Source organism: Varanus komodoensis, unplaced genomic scaffold, assembly GCF_004798865.1.
Source record: "Varanus komodoensis strain SLA01 unplaced genomic scaffold, ASM479886v1 scaffold5, whole genome shotgun sequence".
NCBI lineage: Eukaryota > Metazoa > Chordata > Lepidosauria > Squamata > Varanidae > Varanus > Varanus komodoensis.
In genome coordinates this window covers 2,158,431-2,181,679 of record NW_025336087.1, presented here as the reverse complement: position 1 = coordinate 2,181,679, position 23,249 = coordinate 2,158,431, and the positions used below count along the sequence as shown (strand labels likewise).

General features: G+C 42.5%; 1 protein-coding gene across 5 annotated transcripts in view; it reads right to left on the bottom strand.

Annotated features, from left to right (window-relative positions):
• PARP8 (poly(ADP-ribose) polymerase family member 8) overlaps positions 1 to 23,249 on the bottom strand; it is a 164,074-nt gene that overhangs the window by 68,261 nt on the left and 72,564 nt on the right. For all 5 annotated transcript variants that reach the window (XM_044446283.1, XM_044446284.1, XM_044446285.1 and 2 more), the window contains exons 3-5: positions 8,412 to 8,449; positions 4,387 to 4,476; positions 1,998 to 2,068 (exon numbers count right to left, since the gene is read on the bottom strand). In XM_044446283.1, coding sequence (XP_044302218.1) covers positions 1,998 to 2,068; positions 4,387 to 4,476; positions 8,412 to 8,449 — 199 coding nt within the window. The remainder of the gene's footprint in view (positions 1 to 1,997; positions 2,069 to 4,386; positions 4,477 to 8,411; positions 8,450 to 23,249) is intronic.

Sequence of the window (23,249 nt, the reverse complement as noted above, 5' to 3'; positions counted from 1 at the left end):
TCAGCTGCTGCTACCCTCCCTTGAATCTTTCTACTTGAGTTTTTGTTTGCCTAAAATCAAATGTTCTCCTCCCCTTTGTCCAATCATCCCTTTCTAAAAGATGGATGATGTCCTTGGGAGACAATGATCCTTTAAAGAAACAAATATAAAGCGTTTCAAATGTACGAAAATTAGCAAATGTGTGGTTTTTTGTTTTTGGTTTTTTGTCCTTCATTTTAGTCCTATGGACCAGAGCCTTGTCACTTTTCAGTACCTGCCCCTGCCCCTGCAGTCAACATGAAATCAGTGCTCGAAGAAACACAGAGAACTGCCTCATACCAAATTAGGCCACTGATCATCCAGCTCAGGACTGTCTCTGTGCAATGACCTGCAGCAGCTCTCCAGGTGTCCCTCCTATTCTATTCCTACCTGGAGGGGCCACAGATTGAATACGGGACCCTTTGTCTGCACAGGATATGTTCTGTAACCGCTTCTCTGCCTCTCAGAATGACTCTGGCCCACAGATCTTAAAAAGCACATGGACCAACGCAACACCACCCTGTGGACCCTTGAAGGCTAACACACATCATGGCATGCACTTCCAGAAACAGAATAACCCAGTTATTGGGGCCTTCTCTGCAGTGGTACCCCAGTTGTGGCATTTACTCCCCAGAGAGGTTTGCCTGGAGTCGTCACTTTATTCTTTTCAGTGCCAGGTTAAAACCTTTTTATTTTCCCAATGTTTTTAAGATCTGATTGTTTTAGTTGGGGTATTATTGTCAGTTGGAATTTTTAGGATGCTGTGCTTTATTTTACATTGTTGTATTGTTAAACCACCCTGGGAGTTCAGTAAAGGATAGTCTAGAAAAGTTTTAAATAAATAAATAAGTTATAGACAAGTAGATGAGACAAGCACTAAAGGAAGGGTGTGATCTTATCTAACTTTAAAAAGAAAAAAAGACCTACAACTCCTAGGCCATTTTTTTCTGCCAAAACTTGCACAGGATTGTACCCTAAGTGCATTAGTCTTTCTGGTGTCATAACACTCTTTGTTCCTTTTCCTAAACATGATTCTTATGCACCTCATCCGGATAATACATAAAAGAGCAGCATAGAGAATAGTCACACAAACAATTCTAAAGTCAGACCCAGGATCTCCTTATGTTCCTATCACATTCTCTATATTCATTTCTCACTCTCTTTTTGAATATGTATCATTTATTTATGACAGAACTATCCTGCGGTTTCTTATTTCCATGAAAAAGTACACACACAGGTTCCACTGGCAGGGACATCTCTATCACATTCCATCAAAAAGCACCCAGACCTCTGGATAACTGCCATCCTCTAGGAACTTCCTTTGACCATGATAACTGGAAGAAAGAATTTTCTCCTGTTTTCATCTTGTTAACTGCTGGGAATGAAAGAGGCAGTTGTTCCTGGTGTGTGTTTCAGGGTCAGGGTTACATGGACCCTTTGGCTAGACAGAATGAGCCCTGGGAAATGGGGCCTCCAGTTATTGAGATAGAAGAGGTGGGAGGGCTTATCTGAAGGCAACCTTCTCCAGAAGTTCTGGCTTACCTTGAAACTAGCTGTAGTCTGCAACTGCTAGGAGAAGGTATGGGACAGGAGCCTCAATAGTCAGATGGGCCTGGTGCAATCCTTCACCCCGTGATGCTGTGTCTGGAGAGAAGGGCTAGCCAACTAGAGGAGCTACATAAAGCCAGGAGGCTGGTTCACCTCCAGAAGGGCCCTCCCAGGGGGTGGGGCCCAGGGGTACACAACAGGAGGGTTCTCAGAAGTAGTTTCTAGTTTGGGTTCAGTGAACTGCTCTGTGCATGCTCAGAGACTCTTTCTTTGCTGGTGATGCTTTACTGGATATACATTGGAGAACAAAGAGCTTTTGCCAAGGAATGGTCCGTTGTTTTCAAAGTCTGAAAGGAAAACCCAGCTCCTGACATTTACTTCCTTTCTGCTGTGTTAGCTGGAAGCATTGTGCTAATAAAGCAATACCGTACCTCTCCATTTTCTCTCTGTAACTTTGATTTTATGGATAAACAGCAGCTGACATCACTGGTTTTCCGCAATTCTAAAAAGAAAATAAGAGAGCGGGGTGGGGGGGGGGGGAGAGGAGAGGGCAAAGTTAGCAAGCATGGGGTGCTAAAGCAACAGTTCCATTCAATCAGCCTGGCCCTGGCATAGACTCTACTGCCTGAGACCAAGTCAGACCAACTAGCAGTGGATCTCCAGCACTGGTCTGCCTGCCACTTGCTACCTGGTTCATGTAATCTGAGATGCCAGGAACTGACCCTGGGGCTTCTGCATACAAAGCACTGCAGGAGGCCCTGCTGTGGAGGGAAGATGCGTTGCATCAAGGGCGAGCCATCCTGTCTGCTCTGCACTCCCAGATGCCTTCACAGCAAGGCTGGCTCTGGGAGGCACGGCTTCAGGGGAGATCTGCCTGAACTTGCGTGAGTTGCTGAAATTGTTTTAAATACTGCTTCAAATTTTATATCAAATGTCAAATTTAAATTTGAAATCCTGTGCTGCTTTATTGTAGATTGTCTTTTTAAAATTTCATTGCATCGCACAGATTGTTAATTGCCCAGAGAGCTTTGGCCATTGGGCAAAGGATAAACATACACAGTTACTACTGAGACACTGTACCTTTTCTAAATAGAAGCATGGAAAGTGAGAGATGGGATGGAGGTGAAGGTGGGGAGATGGTCGGTGCCAGTTCCCCACTTTGGAGGGTCCTTCAGCAACCCCCCCCCCACAAATAGGTGGCTTCTGTCAGTGAGCTGACCTTCTCACCATCGCTGCCACAAGCTGCTACTTCTCCTCACTCTCTTTCCCATCATCACTACTCTTGCTTAATTAGTAGGCAGAGAGCCATGGGGGACAGTAACATTCACTGTTCCTCCTTCTCATCACCACCATTATCTCAATTAGAGTGAGAAGCAGGGAAGAAACAGGCTGTAACGGCAAAAAGGTGTAACTCCCCAGGCTCACTTGGGCCCTTGGCAGGGGCCTGATCGTGCCTGCCCTTGGTGCCATTCCCTGGAAATGGTTCTGTAGTCAAGGTTTCTTCTGCAGATGACAAGGCTAGTCTAAGAATTGGTGCACAATGCTCAAGGACGCATTGAGTAAATCAGATTCTTCAAACTGGATTCTCCACACTCAAAGATATTATTTAAGGTTGCCGCCATCCATTGAGAATGTGTGCATTCTTGCACTGTGGCTGTCAAACATCTTGCTGCGATGTAGAAGCTCTGGGGATGATCTGTTTGACAAGGCACTCAACATGTTGCAAGGAGGGCTTCTCCCCAGGAAAAAGCTTTCATTAGTATCCCTGTCGCCAGTGCAATACACTAGCCCTAAGCAAATGTTTCATACCTTGGTAACTCATGTTTGCTTTTCCCCACTTAATGGTGTTAACATTACTATTTTAAAATTAATTCACAAGCAGCATTATAATTATCACATCTGGGCTGTTGATCTTAATTATGGCTCATGTAGAACTAAAGTAAATGGAATCTAAATAGAATTTATGCTTTTATTTATGAAGGGAAAATGGTCATTTACTCTAGCTAAAAAATAAAATTAAGAAAACCAAATGGGGGTGTGAGCGTGTGTAAACAAGCTGCATCTACTGTGACCAACTGGAGTTGGACTAACAATATACCCTGCTCAGAGTTCCACTGGGCTCAATGACTTATTCCCAGATGACAGTATTATAGCCTAGACTTATTATTAAAATTGCCCCATAGTATTAAAGCCAAGTACTAAAACCTAACCAGGGAATCCTTATATGCTGACTATGGAGTGGCTGCACTTCACAATCCTGTCCAGAGTTTTGTCATGTCTAGTCTCAAAAGTATCTCCGTCAGCCTTTGCTTTTCTGAACACTTACTAGCTGGACAGTCACCGAAACCACGTTGACATCTGTTGGTGGAATCTACCACGCCTTTGTCAGCATTCAATATTTTTCCCTCAGTTACTTTGAACCTACCTTCCCCAAGCTGGTGCACCTTCTGGATGTTTTAGACTAGAACTCCCATCAGGCCCTGCTAGCATAGCCAATCAATAGGCACACTGGGAGTTGTAGTCCAAAACTAATGGAGCGTACCAGCTTGGGGAAGGGGGACTTGTTCATCTCCTGCTACCACCCTGGACTTGAACATGTAATATTTATGGAGAGACTGAATGCCTTAATCAGCAGTATGTGCTGTTGGTCTCTTTTTTCTTTATAAGGCTTGAGGAGTACTGAACAGAACTTTCTGAGCTTAGGAAGATTTTTGCTGGTAAAAATTGAGTACTCCAACTCAACAAAAGCCATATTCCATCATATTCTGATTGCCTTATTAAATGGGTAATAAGATTCAGGGATTGGTTTCTCCATATTACCTGTAGCAATTCGGTGGAAAATTACTGGAATTGGCTCTGTTGTAACTAGTACATCTTCATCATTATCTGAACTGGACACGTAGGTATTATCTGAAAAAGGTAAAAAACACACATCCTGTGTTTAACATAAATATTAAGATTGAATGCAAAGCCAAAATACACTCTTCAGTCCCTCTCTGCCCTGAAGAAGCAGTGAATATCCCACTCTTAAGCTTAAAAAAGATATAACTCTCACTTTTGTATTTTATGATGGTTCCATTCATTGCTGGATCATGAACCAACATCTCTAAGATGGTTTTTTTTTCTGGAAATAGGACTAGAGCTGCGGATGTACTCAAAAACAGAACATGCAAATCTGAGCTCTGAGACATTACAGATATGAAAATGATGTTTGCTTTGTTTTTGCTGATTTTCATATCACTGTATTATTTAAATCTGCTCCGATACTTAAAGATTCAAAGAAAGACTCTTGTGTGACTAATTCCGCATAGGTATGGTTTAACTTGGTGTCCTGTACTGAGCAGGGGGTTGGAACTGATGGCCTTCTGGCCCCTTCTACTATTCTATTATATCTAATCATACTTTGGACATCAGAAATTTAAAACACTTTTCAAAAGATTTTTATGGCATTACGGCATGTTTAATTTGGGGCAGAGTGGAGTGGAATGGTGTCATGCTGTTGAAAGGGATGATAGTGCTAGAAGCAAAACATTGTTCTTGGTATGCCTAAACTGTGGGTATCCTTGGAATCTCAACCAGTCATTGCCATAAGGAAACTCTAATTGCACTAGGCAGACCTGTTGATGCTTTTGTGCATATCTGGTAACATGAAAAACTAGAGATTCTAATGTCACCTCAGCCCCAAGGGTTTCAATTTGAATTGAGAAATGGTGATCTCTGCATTTATTGGCTTGTTATTTGGGGCACAGGAAGGCAAAGGCCAGCTCTCACAGAGCCCACTAAGTGCGACAAACTACTGCCCTGCACTGAAAGAAGCAAGATGCCAGGAACAAGCAACTATAACTGTGCAAAAGGCCTCCTCAGTGGGGACCACAGATGCTGCTTCAACAAGCCAGAGTCAAAGGGCCAAACACTGCAAGTGGCTTGTCCTTGGCCCTTGAAGAAAACAAGGTAAAAACATAGTCAATAAGTAGAAGCATAGATTTAGGCTGCAATCCATAACCCATTTAGTTACAGCTATACACTTTTTTAAACTGTTCATTGATTTTCAGTCCCATTTGGAAACTTGAAAATGCTTTTTCCTAACACATTTCTCTCCCACTTGGCAGCCATTTTGTGTTGTTCATTCAACCTTTCTGCAAAGAGCAATGGCCCTGGCTTTTCACTTTCTTAGCCTTGTCTCTAGGCAGGGATGATCCAGTGGCTGGTGGGCAACCCCTCGCCAAGTCACTTGAGTGAACTGTTCAGGAAGGGAGAACTCCACCTTCCTGACCTGACCAAAGGCCTGGGCCTCTCAGTCAGGGGTCTGTAACTGATAAATACGTGAAGAAGGCAGCCAGCATAGGTCCTGTAATATCTTCCACCAATTAACAAACCATTAGATGGACTATTAGCATCAGAGACACCAGTGCTTCTTCACCTATGTCTGTCCGTGGGCATTAGGCTGTGCTCTTATTCACTGGAACAGCCTCTGTAAACTATAATGACTCCTAAAGGAGTAATTGTGCTACATTGTATTGATTCCCCATAATGGAAAGTTGAGTCTCTGCACTGCATATTGCAAGCTTGTTCTGGAGTACAGGCCTTCTATGTTTGTGTCCAAGTTTAATATGATACATATATGTACTGGAACTATCTATCTGTGCCCTGCTACAACAGAACTTAGTAGGCTCAGTCTAGAGGGAATTGTGGATTGCAGTCTTTTTGTACCTAAAGCTAACTCCTGCTACCCTATGGCTCTAATAAAGGATATAAACAGTCCTGAGTACATCCTTGTGTCTTTACCATCTGCATCCTCAAGAAACCCAAAGTCTGGTACCAAGGATAGATGTAAATTCTGAAATGCATAAACATTTGCTTGCTCTTCAGTAACTTATTCTGTTCTGAGATATATTATGGGATATTTTTCAACTGGTTTGAAACACCTGAGATAAACACATCTATCCTTATTTAGGAGGAACAGTCTCCTACTATCTGGTCCTGATGATCCCTAACCTGGTAACAGTGTCATTTCCTCAGGGTCTAAGAATGGGGATGTAGAACCTGTGCCCTTCCAGGTATTGTTGTACTTAACCACCTATGCTCTTAAAAAAGCATGGGCAACTTCAAGCACACCAGGGGTCGAATGAGAGCTGCTGTGGGACTCAGGCGATCTGAGCTAACTGGGTGACTCAGCCATGGAGCCAACTGGGTGACTTTGAGCCAGTCACAAACTCTCATTCCAAACTACCTCACAGGGTTATTGTGAGGATAAGGTTCAGAAGAGGATTATGTAAGCTGCCTTGAGTTCCTTGGAAAGAAAAAAGACAGGATATAAATGTAATAAATAGAAAATAAATGTCTTTCCAACCAGCCATGAGCTAGATTCCTGCTGCCACCGTGCCAAAAAAACAGGACTGAAGTAAATAAAATTGTAGCTTGACCTCTCCATTCTAAGCTTCTATGGCATTTGCCACTAAATTTCCAGGAAACTGTAACATGTGTGTGTGTGCACACACGCGCATGCCAGAAAACTGTATCTTATGCCCCTTCACACACACTGCAGCTGCTGATTACATGTTAAATTGTTGGCAGCGTCTTACAGGACAGCTTTGCATTTTCCAAATGTATCTTGAAGCAGAAAGGGGCAAATGTCCTGTTAGGTGTTTGAACCAAGGGGAGGACAGAACAAGCCAATTCAGCAAGAGGAAGGGGGGCTTTCAGCCACTGTAATAGTGTGCAGGGATGGAACAAAGTGGCCAAACAAGGGTGCCTGAATATGCAAGCAGCTCAACTGAAATGAGGGCAAGCAGAACTTAGGCGCAGCCCACTTTGGTGGCCTGCCCCTGCCCCCCCTGCCCCCCCCCCGCAGGAACCCTAGGCCTGGCCTTTCCCCTCCTCAAGTCCTCCAGGTGCCACTGGGCTGCTTGCCTCTGAGAGCGAAGGTAATGCTTGCTTGCAGACCTCTGGCTACAAAGCCTGCAGCTCAGCAAAAGGAAACAATGAGCAGCCTCTTTGGAGGAACACTTCAGAAGCTTCAGGCAGCAGGTAAAGAGGGTAACCATGAAACAGGTGGCAGGGAAGGAGGGGAATTCCTGCTCTTGGCCTAGCCTTGATGGCTTTGAGAGATTTAAGAAATGCAAAAGGCTCCTCCACCTCAAATTAGACTGCTGAAATGAAGAATGCTTGGCAGGAAACCAGGCGCCTTTTCGGGGAAATGACTGTGAATTGAAAACAAATTCCTGGGCTAAGCATGTGCTCAGAGGCCCCCTGTTACGCAATTCTGAGTGCATGCCCAGCCCCTGAACCATTTGATTTTATTTTTGGGAACAGGATTCAGTTAGTGGATCTTGAGATTCAAGCCAAAAAGCAAACAACCTCTAAGTAAACCAGCATCCTTCTCTCTGAGGGCCAGACTAGACATCTATTAAATATGTGTCTAGCAACTATGGTTTATTTCTCTTTGCACTCTGAAGGAGACCTGATCCAGATTTTAAGAGCCCCCGTATTGCCCCCTCATGCTAACGACCCAATCTTGATCAAGGTTCATGTGAGTACTTTACAGTAAAAAAGAACAGAGAGAAAGAGCAATGCAACTGCTGCTAGATACACAGTTAAAGTAATGCTTGTTTTGGCTCTTCTCTCTCTCACACACACACACATCACATTCTTCCTCTCATGAATTGGGTTCATTCTCACCCTGAAAAGCAGAAACGGAGGCCTGAAAGCAGAAATAACAATGCAAATGAAGTAGCTAATGAAATGTGATGAGCACAAAGGTGATCCGGGGGCACAATAATGAAGTTTCAAACGCCTTCAGTTAAATCTTTAAAAGCATAGCAGTGGCAGGAAAAGTAGCACTTTACCTGGATAATCCTCAGAGACGTGCACTGAATAGGATACGCTGTTTAAAAAGAAGAAGACAAGGAAGAACATAAGAAAAGCAGAAGAATAATTGTGTTGAACTTGCCTATATTTATTTATAGTTTTTTGACAGCTCTCAATGCACTTCATGCAAATAAATAAATAACCAGACAAGGCGTGAAGGTCCCATTTCCAGCTCTCCCCTCCTGCTAAAATAATGCCACTAGAATCCAAACCAACATTTGTACAAAGGGAGCAGAGGCAGGGAGAAGCAGAATGAAACTGTTTATCTCTTTGTTTCACAACTGTATTTCTGCATTACTGCCTCTGCTCTTTTGATGTCTGAAAAATCTTCTTAGGGGTGCAACACCACCTATAAAAACATTGCAAAAATGTATGTATTCCTTCAGGACAACTTTCTAAGAAACTTGAGTCTGCAGTCTTGGGTCCCAAACCTCAAGTGAATTTTACACAAGAGCACCACGTCCCTTCAGTGACAGCTGTCATTCACTTGTTGCCTTCAGGATTCTTTTTCCTGACAAAGCGAAGGCAATTAAGCATCCCACAAACCTTGTCTCATAGCCTTCTTTGAAAAGGCAGTTTTTGTATCTGTTCCTTATGTAACAATCCCCATCAAACATTCAATTTAAGAATGGGCATTGGGTTAAAATAAGTTTTGGGTTTCTTAAACCTAGTCTGACAGAAGGTTAGGAGAGCATTTAAAACAAAGAGTTTGTGATTCCATATCCTGAAAGCTTTTACTGGGTTGGCGGAGTGAGGTAAATGCTCTGACTTGGATCCAGCAGCTCCCATTGAGCTGCCTCCATGCCTCTTCCTTGTCTGGGTCTCCAAAGCAATGGCCACTTCTCCATCCACCCTTAATTAAATGGATCTTATGACCATCCATTTAATTAAAAAAACAAAAAAGTGACAGAGGGGCTGTCATACTCCAAAGTGACGTGCCTGCCAGAACCAACTTTATGGGGTTCAAAAGGAACAGTTTTGTTTTTTGGAGCTCAGACCCCATCTCTGGCTTGGAATTAGTTTCTTGGGCACGTTACTTGAACTTTGGTCTCATCCATTTGCCTAATGAAAAATGTGGGCTTTGCCACTGGCCACATTCACCTTGGTAAGCATTTTATGAATGGGCAAATCCACCCCCCATGGGTGCCATTTTGTGACAGCACCCATGACACTCTCTTAACATTCCAGATGTGACCATCAGTCCAAAAGAGATTTGGGGATGTCTTATCTCTGCGGTTCCAGGAGGACCTCCAACCTTCTGCAGTGGTTTTTGTGCAAGGAACAGAGGGCTACACTAGGAAAGAGAGAGAGTGGTGGTAGAAATTCCTTCATACCATGAAAGCCAGAACCAAACCTATTGTTGGGAAAAATTAGCAATGCTACCACCTGCTGAAATGGTACATTTAAAAAACTTTATTTCATTTTTTAAATTAACACAAGTCCCTAAAGCAGCTTACATTGATCAAATGCACTTATAGTTTGCAAAATACTACAAGTTGAAAATGGAGCATCACACAGCAGTTGTCACAAGGAGCTGTGTGCAAACCCCTTTTCCTCAAGGAAAATGCACGCTATCCACCAGAGAAGGATGCCCTGGATTTCTCACCATAAACTTTCAGAGGGATTTTTCACATTTTTCCAAGATTGGCAAGCCTTTGTCCCTACCACAGCATTCAACATTTACTGCACTGCATCCAAGTCTTACACTTCTAACGAACAGAACAGAAACAGACAGCTTTTCTGCTATGCATATTAAAGTATCACAACGTATGTATCAGAGTTGTTCTACCAAATCAATCTAGGTCTAGAATATAATAGAAGTCTTTTAAAAGTGGGGTGGAGTTTCAAGGCAGCCCAGTATTAAACTGAAAATTCAATTTAAAAGACACAGTTCATGAATACAGTGGTGTAATGATAAGTTGACAATCCCCATTGCCCCTAAGGAAAATCCCAAAGTACAGACAGCTCTATTAATCCATATTAACAAATCAGTTTTGGCAGCTTTCATCTCCCCTGCAGCAGGTCTTTTGCAAAGTTAAACTGTTTTCATTGCCTGTTCAAGGCCAGGCCACCCCAATATACTTTGCATAACAAAAGGAAACAATGCATCATTGCTGGGGAAAAATCTTAGCAGCCCCAAGGGTGAAGGATAAAGCTAAGCTAACACAGATGTCAAAGGGAGCTGGGTGACAAAAGACATCAGCACCCCTGTTGATCCAAGTGTGGCAGTCCTTTCTGAGCCAGTCCAAGAATATTATAGAATGGTGGAAGGGCTAGAAGGTCCTGGGGCAGGGCTTGGCCTCTTCTACCCTGAACTATGTCTGTGCTTGTCTTGCCTTCTCTACTCAAGAGCAAAAACCCTAGAGTCAGTGGCTGGGTTTTAGGGCTGCACGAGATCCTCTGCTTCATCTGTTGGCCTTGACTACAGCAAGACGATTTTCCTTTGTTCCTCCCTGAAAGAGCGCACTTAGCAGCACCCAGGCCTTGGGGACAAGGAATTATGCTCTGTGGCAGCCTCTGTCTTCTGGGAACTCGAACTTGACAGAGTAGAGGAAGATGAGAGGTTGTAACATTTATTTAAAGTTCCCTTTTCAGGGTTACATCAGGTATACCTGTGCTAGGAGATGCCATTTTAGTTTCTTGAATTGTATGTGAAACATGTCTTTGACAGTGGCACGGTCTCTTGCACTCCTGCTCCTGGGATCCTTCGGCGGAAGGCACAATCCTACAGACTATTCTAATTTTGCTTCCATGGTACTGGTACCCAGAATATAAGGCTGGTGGCTGACATTTTCTAACCCTATTCTGAGACTCCTTTCCGGACAGCTTTCAACAGGAAGGGTGCCCATGTGCCACTGTACATGAGGGGAGCCATGCTGGATCAGATGAAGGCCCATCTCTTTAGGTAGTGGCCAACCCAAAGCTAACAGAAAGCCAACAACAGGAATGCAACATCTTCCCCAGCAACTGCCATTCAAAGCTCTTGTAGTCCACTATAATCCTATCTGACTTCTGCATTTTTCTAAATGTTGTCCTTGCTATGGCTTAGAAGGATAATGGATTTACGTTTGAGTTTAGGTCTGCCATCTTTAAGATTTGGATACTAAACAGAGGGGTGTGGAAAGGTTCCAGGCTGCTTCTCTAGCTGGGCTTGACCAGAAGTTTGCATCCTACGGCAATCAAGTCATGTACAAAACATCCCTTTAACCATCGACTAATCTGCTTCCAACTGATCCCCCAGCCCAGACTGATTTACTCTGGTATTTGGCATTGGGTTCTACGTCTTTCTGTCTGCTGTTTATTTTCATCTCAAAGAAAGAAAGGATCTAAGTGAATTTATGTATTTAAAAAATACATACTGATTTTAAAAAGTTCTTCCCAAGTCAAATGCTTGCTCCTCTATCCTCCTATACCTTTCCCAAACATGCACATGCCAAGTATGTTGTACTACAACTCCAATTGCCACATGCTGGCTGGGACTCATGGGGCCTTAGTGGTAATCTTAGGGGATATCTGGAAATGGCTAAATTGGGGAAAGCAGTTTTATACCACCACTGTGGCATAGTGACTAGGGTGTTGGGCAGGGAACCTGGGGGATGCTGCTCTAGTCCCCATTTGGCCATGAAGCTTACTGGGTGGTACTCTGGGCCAGCCATTGCCTCTTAGCCTAACCTACCTCACAGGGTGGTTATTGTGAGGATAAAATGTAGGGGAAAGGAACTCTGTAAGCCACTGGGGGGGTTCTTGAAAGGAGAAGAAAGGCAGTACAGAAATATAATGGAATAATAATGATAATGCAGGGTCATTGGGGTGCGATCTATCTCAAAGCGCCTCCCCCAACCTGGTATTCTCCAGACATTTTAGAATACATTTCCCAGAAAGCTGACCATTCATCGCGCTGAATGGGGCTGATGGGAGCTGACATCCAAATCATCTGGAGGCTTCCAAGTTGGAGAAGGCTGTTCTCTGATACTACTTAGAGAGGCAAAAATAGGCCTGCTTCCTCTTTTGTCCACCCAGGTAGAATAAGCACCATGAATGCAGCCTTTACAGAAATTGTCTTGCAAACGTCAGTTCAGTCCCTCCCCCGCATCTAACATTTACCAGTTTTCCATTTTGAGGCAGCATGTCAAGATTCACCACGCTGAAAGGCAGCAGTCTCGCTGCTTCTCCTCAAAGCAGGACTGCTTCCCCACTGCCTTCTACAGAAGTCAGCCTATGAAACCATGAAGCAGTTCTATGCACCTTCGTGGCAAGTGGTGAGCAAGGAGGAACGCTCTGCAAGAGGGACAGGAGCTCCCTTCTCACCCTAAGTGCCCTGTTCTCACAAGAGGATGCTAAAAATTGGGTAATGCAGGCATATAACCACTGGACAGGTGCTCACTTGCAGGTACCTCTGATGACGTCTCCGTGCCTCATTGCAGTTCAGCTTATCAGTGTTCTCTATTAAAATGCATCACGTTTAAACTGAAATTGTGTGGCATAAAAGTTTTATCTGGTCACAGTATTCCAAGTTGGCATAGTGTCGTGCGCACGCTCAGAAGAGTCTCACGCACGCACAAAGGAGTGAAGGTTCTCGTGAGAACCAGAGCTCCGGAGAAGGAGGAGATCATTGTCCCAACAGCAGTACAAAGCTCTCACGTTCCTTCCCCAGATGTTTTGACTAGCGTAAAAACAGATGGTGTCTTCCAGCCAGAGGTCGAGGCTGGGGCGCAGGAGCACAACTCTTCAAGGGCTGATATGGGGCTGGATACTGATATGAATTGTGAGAACAAAGCTGAGGGGGTGCCTGTGATTGAGGATGCTTGTTCCCGCAGGTGCACTCGAAGGCTGGGACAGTTGGAGTCTCGATTAGAAGCACGGCAAAGAGCACCCCACTCAGAGGGTGCACCCTCGGCGGGTCCATAAGCAAATGTGGGGTGACGTCAGAGCGAGAGGTGAACTTTCTATCCTGTGTGTGTTAGCGATGGGGCATAGTTTGTAGCTTTTGGAGTCAAGATCCTTTGGTAGCTGTTTGGAATAAAGATGTTTGTAGCATCTGCTGGAGTGACTGCTTTTGTTGGGAAGAGGCACCTGGCTCACGACACATATGTAGTGATTAATCTGGAAAACCTCATTCACACATACAAGTCAACACCCAGTGTTATAATCGAGGGTAGAAGCCACTTGTGTGCAAACTTGCCCAATAGCTGGTGCCACAATAACCAAAATGTCATCTGGAATAACTATTGTCCTCACATTATCAAAAAAGTGCATGCGTGAGGGCGCCACCCATTTCTCTGTTCACTATTCTTAGAACATATGAATGATGCGTCTGCCTTCCACTATGGGAAACCAAGAAGCTACAGGGTGGTAGTCATGCATGATACCACTAAGAAACCATGTAAACACATAGCTTCCTTCCTCATCATAATTCCCAATAGCCCAACGCTCAAGATGAGTATTTTTTTTACCTTGTTACATACAGACACGTATTGAAATGTAGCCCCATTTTATGCTGCAAAGATATTTTGCAAATGGCTTTTTGAGCAAGTACTTTAGTTCATTACTAGCACTTTTCTCCATCTCAGTAACAAGAGTGGGAATAATAAATATTACTAATGCTAGAAAAAAAATACATTCTATGGGTGGGGAGATTAAAATGATGTAGAGTTTTACATTAAATCAATGGATGCTCTCTTGCTAAAATTTGCAGCAGCTATTCCAGGTAAGGCACATGGCAGAACTGTGAAATTGATGGCATATGCTCAGTCTGGATCAAAACTGCTGACTTCTTTTGAATGGGAGAAGGAGTACAGCTACTTGTGCAGCTGTTGAGTCTCACATTTTTTCACTAGTTCAGCCTTCTTACGGCCTAGTAGGAACATTATACTCTGCTTACCACTTGTCACACAGCCTATGGAAAGCTTACCAAATTCTTTACATTAAATGTTAAGTAAATGCCATGATGATTCCTCTTGCCACCCACAACACACACATATAGACAAGTAAACTTTGTTGCACCTCAAGAAGATGAAATCAGCTTGCTTTGATTTGTTGGAAGGAGGGTGGCTTAAGAGGAGGTGGCGGTCTTGGGATTTGTTTACTGAATATGTATTAATAAAAAGGAAAGGTATTAAACCCTCATGTGTTTTAGTACAATTTTGGATAGGGAAGGAGTACTATTGAGAGAGAGGAAGGAAAATGTTTATGTAGATATAATAAATAATTTATTTATTTTTTTAAGGATTTTTCTAGGTCGTCCAATCACTTCTGGAATTATCACATGGTAATTCCATTTAAATACCATGTAAACAAAGATACCAGCGTGCAGGTGTACCTTTTCTGTCCAATATTACATAATCTAACTATTAATTGCCCTGATTGATTTATATAATCAATTTATTTGCATTATAAGTCTTTTTTGCTGTTGTTGATGTATTATTGTATAGTATTTTTAAAGAGTTAATAAAATTTATTTTTTAAAAGGAAAAGTATCCCCCCCCACATCATGTTGTTCACATTCCACAATGAGCATCATATTTCACATGGATCTTTTCTGTATCCTGAGGTAGCTGTTCTTAAGCAGTGATCATGCCATGAACTGGATGACATCACAATACCACATGCTCAAAGTTGCACAGGCAATAAAGATGTCACAGTGGGCAAATGAAAGCAACTGAGAGCTGCAACAGCAGGGGCCAGGACCTGATGACCTTCATAGCCCCTTCCAACTCGACTATTCTTATGAGAAAAAAATGCAAGGAAAAGCAATATGAATGAATAAGCAGAATAAGCAGCACAAAACTTAGAGGAAGGCTAACTTTTTTCTAAAAACTGTGAATAATCTGAGCTTGGTACTACTAGAAAGTAGCTTGTCTCTCTGTAGCAATGCAAGTGGCAACTTCAGAAATATAGAAAATAGAAGTAACAGAAGCAGAACCAGTGAGGAGAACTCAGTACCACAGAGTCCTCACAGCTGCTGAATGATGAGAAAATGTGACAACCCATCAAGAATAAGCAAGTCAGAAGAGTGGCCATCAAAAGGAAGGTAACCTCTCCTCACACCTAAAGGATCATGTTTGGCACTTTATCTGTGGGCCTAATTTTATGTGGATGATGTATATGAATTATTCCAACTCAAGTGAGAAGGAACTAGACCAGACATTTTTATTGCATGAGTCTACTATTTTCTTGATTAAAGGTACATAAATGTTACAGAACTTATGTACCTTCTGTAACAAAACGTCTTCTAGCCCAGAAAGTTTTTACAAACATTGCTGCTGTTAATCAGTAAATTCATGATGTGATCCAGAGTTGGCTGTCCCAGAGTTAAATCTCCCACAATGTTAGAATGACTTTTTTGACTCACTTCCCTTATAGGTAAAAGCATATCAATGATTCAGATTTCCCAAGTATGACATCATAGCTACTGGCTTACAAGAGACTAAGTAAAACCTCCTTCTGAGAAGACCCAGACAAGAATATCTATCGAGCCATCTGTGCTTAGTAATACCTAGATCAGACTATCCAAAAGCAGCTCTGTCATTTTTTTCATTAATGAACAAAACAGAGGTTGGGTAAGATATACAAGCAGTCAGTCAAGTGCGGAAAACTGCAGGAAGGACCTCTTTTCTCAGAAGTACCTGGGTGCTGAGTCAAAGGTATGGAACATTTGCATTTTCTACTAAGAATAAATTTCACAGCCAGCTTACCCATGTGACCAAACCACAAATGAAGTCAATGGCAGATATCACTTGTAAATTGATGCTTGAATTAACCTGCGATGCAAAGGAGGTGGTGGCAAGATCCTGCAGCACCATTGCCTCTGCTTTGCAAAGTTTCCACTGAAAAGCCAGCTCACAGCAATTCCACTTCTGCAAAACTACTCATTACCTCACAGCTAACAGTCATTTGTATAGAGCAATGAGAAAACAGTACCTTGAAAGAGCAAATTCACCAGTGAAGCTGATCTGGTAAAAATAAGTTCCATCAGTTGCTAAAAAGTGATACAGACTTCAAAAGAAAATCTGGGATTGATTCACACCTTCTCAAAGAAAACCACTCTGTGTCAGAGGATGGATCATGAACTTGGCTCAGCCTAATCAAAATGGGTGCATCTCCACCAAGCCTTCATGCGTTTTGTCTTCTCTGCTCCTATACTATTCTAAGAATACTTCCCTATTTTTCTTATCTTTCTCTCCACAGTGACAAGTGATTCATTACAAGGGAAGGAAGAGGCACAGATCGGGAGACCGCTGGTTCTAGTCCCAGCTGTTCTTGACAGTTTGCTAACAGCGAGCGAGCATGTATTGTTACAAGCCATAGGCTCTTTTCCCACCCCAACCATCCTTCCAGTAAGCATGAGATTTAATCACTGTCTTCTCTGTATGCTATTTTTGTTATGTTTGGAGAGAGTAAGCCTTGTCTCTAACGTAGTCTGAGAACCCTGTTCTAGGATAATTGGGCAGTATCCAGTGTTCTCACAGCACTAATGATGCCGAGCTAGTATGCAGTGCTAATGCACCACTATTAGCCCAAGGGCCAAAAGCAATAATTCGTTGCTGAGATACCACCAAAATCCAGTGGCAAGACTTAGCACTCATATTGCGATTCACTAACAAAGCATCCATCGTATCAGTGCTATGACAGCATTCGATGCTGCTCATTAATTCCCTAAAATTGGGACATGACCCAAGTCATAGCAACTTGATGAGGAAGAGCAATAAACCAGCCTTCTCTTAGAAGTGATTCTGCACCCTGCTCTCCACTCATGAAAGCTCTGACAAACAGCAGAAAGACTGAAGGCAGTAAAAGAGATTCTTAAGTACCTGGGCTATGTGCTAGGCACTATATAAAAACTAAAGGACTACAGCCAGCCAACTGCACATAAGTAGGTCAGCCTATATGGCAGGAATATATACAAGCTGCAGTTGCACTGCACAAGTCAGAAACCGACATTGGGCAAGTATGGTGTTTGGTAACTTGGATTCAAAAAGCAAGTTTGTAGCATTAGGCTATGCAGATAGTTGAGTGTGTGTTTGTTTATGGTGCCTATCACCCCCATAACTGGAATGGCTCTTCTTCATATAGTGGATGTGCACATAGTACAGATTGCATGGAGAACATTTACGTGGAGGCAACTGAGCCAGGACTGTCCCCACCATTAGGCTGAGTGAGGCAGTTGCTACATCAGGAAGTAGATGGGACAGACACCAATGAGCTGCCCTATGTCCTCTAAGCTGACTTGCTGTCCTTAGATGTGATGGAAGAAGCTGTCCCACTGGCAGCAGCCCTATTCTCCCCTCTCTGCCTGCTGAGATCTAGGGATTTGGGGGAATTGGAAGAAGCAAGGACTAAACTGGATATAAGCTGTATATTATATTGTTATGAACTGTGTTAATTGTAGTGTTTTGTTTATACTACTGGTTTATTGTCATATTACGTATATTACTATTTTATTGTTATATGCTTTGTAATCTGCCTAGAGAATCCATTTGGACTATTGGTCTGCAGAATATAAATTAAATAAAGAAAGAAACAAATAAACCTCTGCAGAGCCGTGTGGGCTTGTCTGCTGGCCTTTGAGCATATGACAGAACAGAATTTTTGAATGCAGTCAGTTGAACACTCTTAGACACTTCTGCATGCTCAAATCATGCTTACAAGCATCATGATCTGCAGCAGCATCTTTCCATTTGTATGCTGCTTTTCAATACAATGTGCCTAAAGCTTCTCAAAATGCAAAACTGGCAATACAAAAAGTATGTCCATACATCAGTGGCAAGAATACAGCATTACAATACCAGCCTGAATAATTCATTCTACTAATTCTAACAGAATTATCAAGTCATTTTATCAGTTTATGTTAATCAGTAATACATAAACCAAGAACAAATAAACGAAAGCATTCCATCCTGATCCCTGATTCAGGATAATGGGCCTAAACCATGCAAAAGGTTAAGCATATTTCAGTAAGAATGAACAAAGGAAGGATGGAAGGCGAAAGGGGGGAAGTGAAAGGAAAAGCAAATTAAGTGACCAGTGCAGTGTCACAGAATCAGTGGAATGATGGCCCCACAGGTCATAAGCAGAGGGCTAAAACAGATGGAAAATATCACAGAAACTAGAAGAGTAGTGAAACTTCTTGCAAGCATAAGGCAACACTCATGGGTCTACATGATCTTGTTTTGCATGAAAATGTGGAATAAATTACGCAGAAAATCAAATTACAGACTTTTACATATATTAATACAGATAATAGTGTGCAGTATTTTGGAGTACGGAATTTATTTTTAAAGCACAGTTTATGCTCAGACTGGCTTCTAAGTAAAAAATACCACTCAAACATCTGAGGAAGTCAGTGCTCCCATCCCTTCTCTTAAACCTAAAACCACAGTAAGATCAGCCTGGTTTGAACACATCACCCACTTGTGTAAGTCACAGACAATTAACAACAGTAGAAGTAGGAGAATGGGACATAGGTACTTAAGCCGAACAAGCAGAAACCTTTCTAACTTGTAAAATATATCATATAGATGACATATGCTACTATTTGAATTTACTGAGTTGATTCCAGATTTAGTCCTACTTAACAGCAGACCCACTGAAATCATGACTAAATTAAGTCCCACTGGTTTTTCTGGGGTTGCTCCAGGTATGAGTAAATCTGGAACAAACAATCACTTATTTGTAACTACATCTCTTTGCGTCAATGAAAGGAAATAATTCTGGCATAATTTCAAATGCTGACATCCTCTTATATCCATTTATATATATTCTGGTTGAGCAAAAAATCCTGTTTTGTATTGGTTTTCCTTCCTTGGAGAAGCAAGACCCCATTACTTTTTATGCTATAATAAAGTACCAAACAGCAGTAGTTAAACTGAAAGTCTGTATTATATTGTTGGTCACAAGTATAAATTACGGAGACAGTCTAAGTCTGTAGGACAAAGGCAAAACACTGCTTAAAATGTCTGCATCACAATTCAGGTGTCCCAGTAACATAAATATGTCAAATGAGTTGGAGAAAATTCAAAAGGCTGTAACTCGAATGTATCTCAGAGTAAGAGATGGGGCAAGGAGGGTAGCAAGCAAATATGGACACAAATGCAGAAGACAAATTGTATGGACGGTGGCTTTCAAGTTGGTGGAACAGATGTGTGTCGGATAAAAGCAACAGAGGAAACAGACATGGTATCAGGCTCTGGCTATCACAATAAAAAAGTACAATTGTAGCTTGCCTTTTAAAGAGGAGGAAAAGGAGGAGGAGGAGAATTCCTGCAAACATAGTTGAAGCCCCTTCCTCGCCTCCTGCCACTACCACAACTTCCTACCACGCTGGCCCTATATCAAGGGTAGGTGACTCATTGGCCTCAGACACATCACCTGTGAAGCTATGCGGACCTGTCCATTCTGCCCTGCAGCCCATCTGATTGGCTGGATGTGCTATTCTAGCCATAAGCTACCCTGGGACAGGAATCTTGCTAGATGTTGGGAAAGACTTCAGCTTCTCCCAACCAAAGCATTCTTGTTCGCGTGGCTGCCATTAGCCATCACCAATAGCAGCAGAGAAATGGTGGTCTTGCTCATTCTGCAGGGGATCTACTTCTTTCAATTCCCCCAGATCCCTAGATCTCAGCAAGAAGGGCAGGGAGATTTAAAACTCCCCCTGTGAGGGGGGAGTGAGGTGGAGGGTGGGGGTCTCCCTGTTTGGGCATCATCAAGCAGTGTCATTCTGGGGCTTGGCTGGGGGATGAGGAGCAGCAGCTGGTGGTGGCGGCCACAGGAAGGACTCTGGTAGAGCCAGCTTTGTGCACATGACCAAGCTCCCCACTCTGACTGGCAAGAGGATGAATCTGCTGCAATTCTGCATACCCCTGAACTGTTGCAAATCAATGGCTCAGCCCTCCAGTGACTGTAGTTGGATGTGGTGCAGCTCAAAACTCTGCAGCTCCTCTTGGCACAACTTACAACAGCTATGAGAAAAAGAGCAAGTGCCAGTTGGTTTCCAGGTGCTATTAAGGGCAAGAAGTTGAAGTATATTGAGGGCCATATATGTCGCAGTCTGGGCCCAACTCCAATGGCTGACTTTAACATACAAAGCCCTAAATGGCTTGGGGCTAGGATATCTGAGGGACCACCTCTTTCCATCTGTCTCTACCTATCCACTAAGATCGTCAACAGAGATCCTTCTCCATGTTCCACCTCCCCAAAAAGTGAGGGGGGCTTTTTCAGTGGTGGTGCCTCACCTATGGAACAAGCTCCCCAGGGAAGTACTCCTGGCACCATCGCTGACTCTTTCGGGTGCCAGGTAAAGGCCTTTCCATTCAAACAGGCATTTAGTAGCCAACTTGTTTTTTTAACACTGTTTTAATATTTTTGCTGCTTATCTTTTTAATTGGACTTTTCTCTTTGTATGACCAATTTTGTTTTTGTATTTCACATTGTTTTGTACTGTTTTACTGGATTTATATGACTTTAATGAATTGTATTAGGTGCTGTTATTTTGATTGACTTGTGGTTTTATTTTAAGAAGCCCAGAGAGCCTTTAAGTGGTGGGTCAGAATATAAATGCAACTAATAAATAAATAGATAAATATGGGTGTAAGGTGTCCACCTGTTCTAGTTTACAAAGTAGTCTTTATTGAAGGTGTTCTCCATTTTAAAAGGTTATCCAGATTATGTACATGTATTTTGAAAAATAAGGAAGGGCAGCATCAGCCTCGAAGATGCTCATCAGATGTTGGCATCTTGGCAGTCACCTGATCCTTAAATTATAGCCATCATTGCTAAAGTTTAATCCATTCATGCAAATTAGTGCATGCAAAATACAATGCTGATCACTGTCTTAGGCAAATCACTGGTCTTGTGGGGTGATGCATTTCCTTTTTCTGGGCTAGGCATTAGCGGTTGCTATATGTAACTGTCACATTAGTTTGGCATCTTCCACTGTAAAGCATACTAATGCAATAGGCAATTTAGTTCCTGCCCTCTGGTTTATGATCTATGTCTGTGGTTACCCTCAGTGTTGAACAAGCTTGCCAGCTATGGTATGGAAACCAGGAAAGGTTTAGAATATTTACAAAATGCCCCAGAGGAGAAATTAAAGTCCAATGTAATGGGGCTGATGGGAGCAATCAGAAAACATAAAAGCAATCTTCCCAAGTGAAGAGATAGAAGCCACATCATTGACTAACATTAACATGTGAAATGGGAAAAGCTCTTAAGTATAATTAATGAAACAGGTCTGTACTAGCATGAACCAGTATGATTCCCATCACTAATCTTATGATTCGGTGATGCAGAGAGGAAGGGAGGAAGGGAGGGAGAGGGAGCATAGACACTGATTATTCTTGATGTGACATGTTTCCAAAAAATATATCTAAAAGGAAAGCTCAGGACACACTTTGAAAACATCTCAGCAGTGTGCAGAATATTATCAGGGCACGCGAGCTCAACAGCATTAGAAGTATCTGCACTGGCAGAAATGGCTAAAGGCTGAATTCCACCAGGCACTGATTCCCATCCAAAATGCTTTCAAACAAATGGGGTTGTGAAAGGGCAATATTTGGTGGAATATCTGTCCCAAGGCTGAAACAGTCCTTTACAAAAAATCAGTTTATATACTTTTCTTGCTGCTACTGCAAAACAACACCCCTCCCCGAAATCATTTAACTTATGACCTGCTTCATCCAATCAGAAATAGTTAGAGGTCTCTTCTTGTCTCCACCTCTCCCTCTCCCTCTTCCTCTCTCTGAAAATTATAAACGTAGCATATTGATTATTAATGTTGCAGTAGTCTGCCTGCTTCCTTTTACAGGGCAACAATTAGCTGAAAGTCAATGTTGCAAGAATGGATTTCCATTGCGCAACTGGACCTCTCTTAGCTAGTCTACACCCCATCCCAGGTACCTTCTAAATCTATTCAGAAAAGTCCCCCAACATTCCAGAGAAGCAAACTGTTTTGCCAGCTGTTTCTAAACTGCCAGCTGTCCAGGTCATCTAAAATAGCAGAACATTCTTCTAAAATTTGAAGTATGAGGCAATGGCATGTTGCTTTTCTGTCCCATAGAATAATTTGATGGCAAATTTAGGTGGAAATGTTCTTAATTTTAGGGGTTTTTTTCCTTAACTGGAAGCCAGCTTCTCAGATTACAAAGTAGGCAGAATTAACCGAGGTGAAAGGAAATCTGTGGACAATTGGTTCAAATGAACAGCTGTTTCACTCATGGACCCAACTATCTCCAACTTCCTTGTGTTTAAACCTGATTAACTTTTGGTTGGAGGAAAAAAAATGGTGGCTGCAAATCAACAAACTTCAGCAAGCTAGGTAGAAGCTGGATGCTCCCCAGACCACATACTTGAGGGCCACACTAGCTTTATTGTCACTGTCTGGATGGCTACCAGAGAGTTATTGTTTTTAAGAAGTATCATCCTAAGAACGGGGCGATTTTTGGCTTCAAATCTACCCACCATCAGCTTCTTCCCGTCCCACTTATCATGCAGCCCCTGACAGATTATCCAGAAGGGAAGTCACTGATTTTGTTTAGTTAAAAGAACTATTAGCCACCTTTTTCAGGACAGAATAAAAATGTTCTAATTACTGCATTTGTGTACCCATTCGTATGAGCTGCAGCTCTTAAAGGCACAGGAGTCATAAAATGAAGAGTGCTCTAGCTGCCAACCTTGGAAACAAGGTTTTCTTTTGTGCTGCTAGGTATTAGCCATTTATCTAGCAGATCATTTCTTTTTAAAGGTGGTTGCTATTTTCAGGATTTACTGTGTTTGTGCATGTGCACATGTGTGTTGGCAGCTTTTACTGTTATCCATTGTGT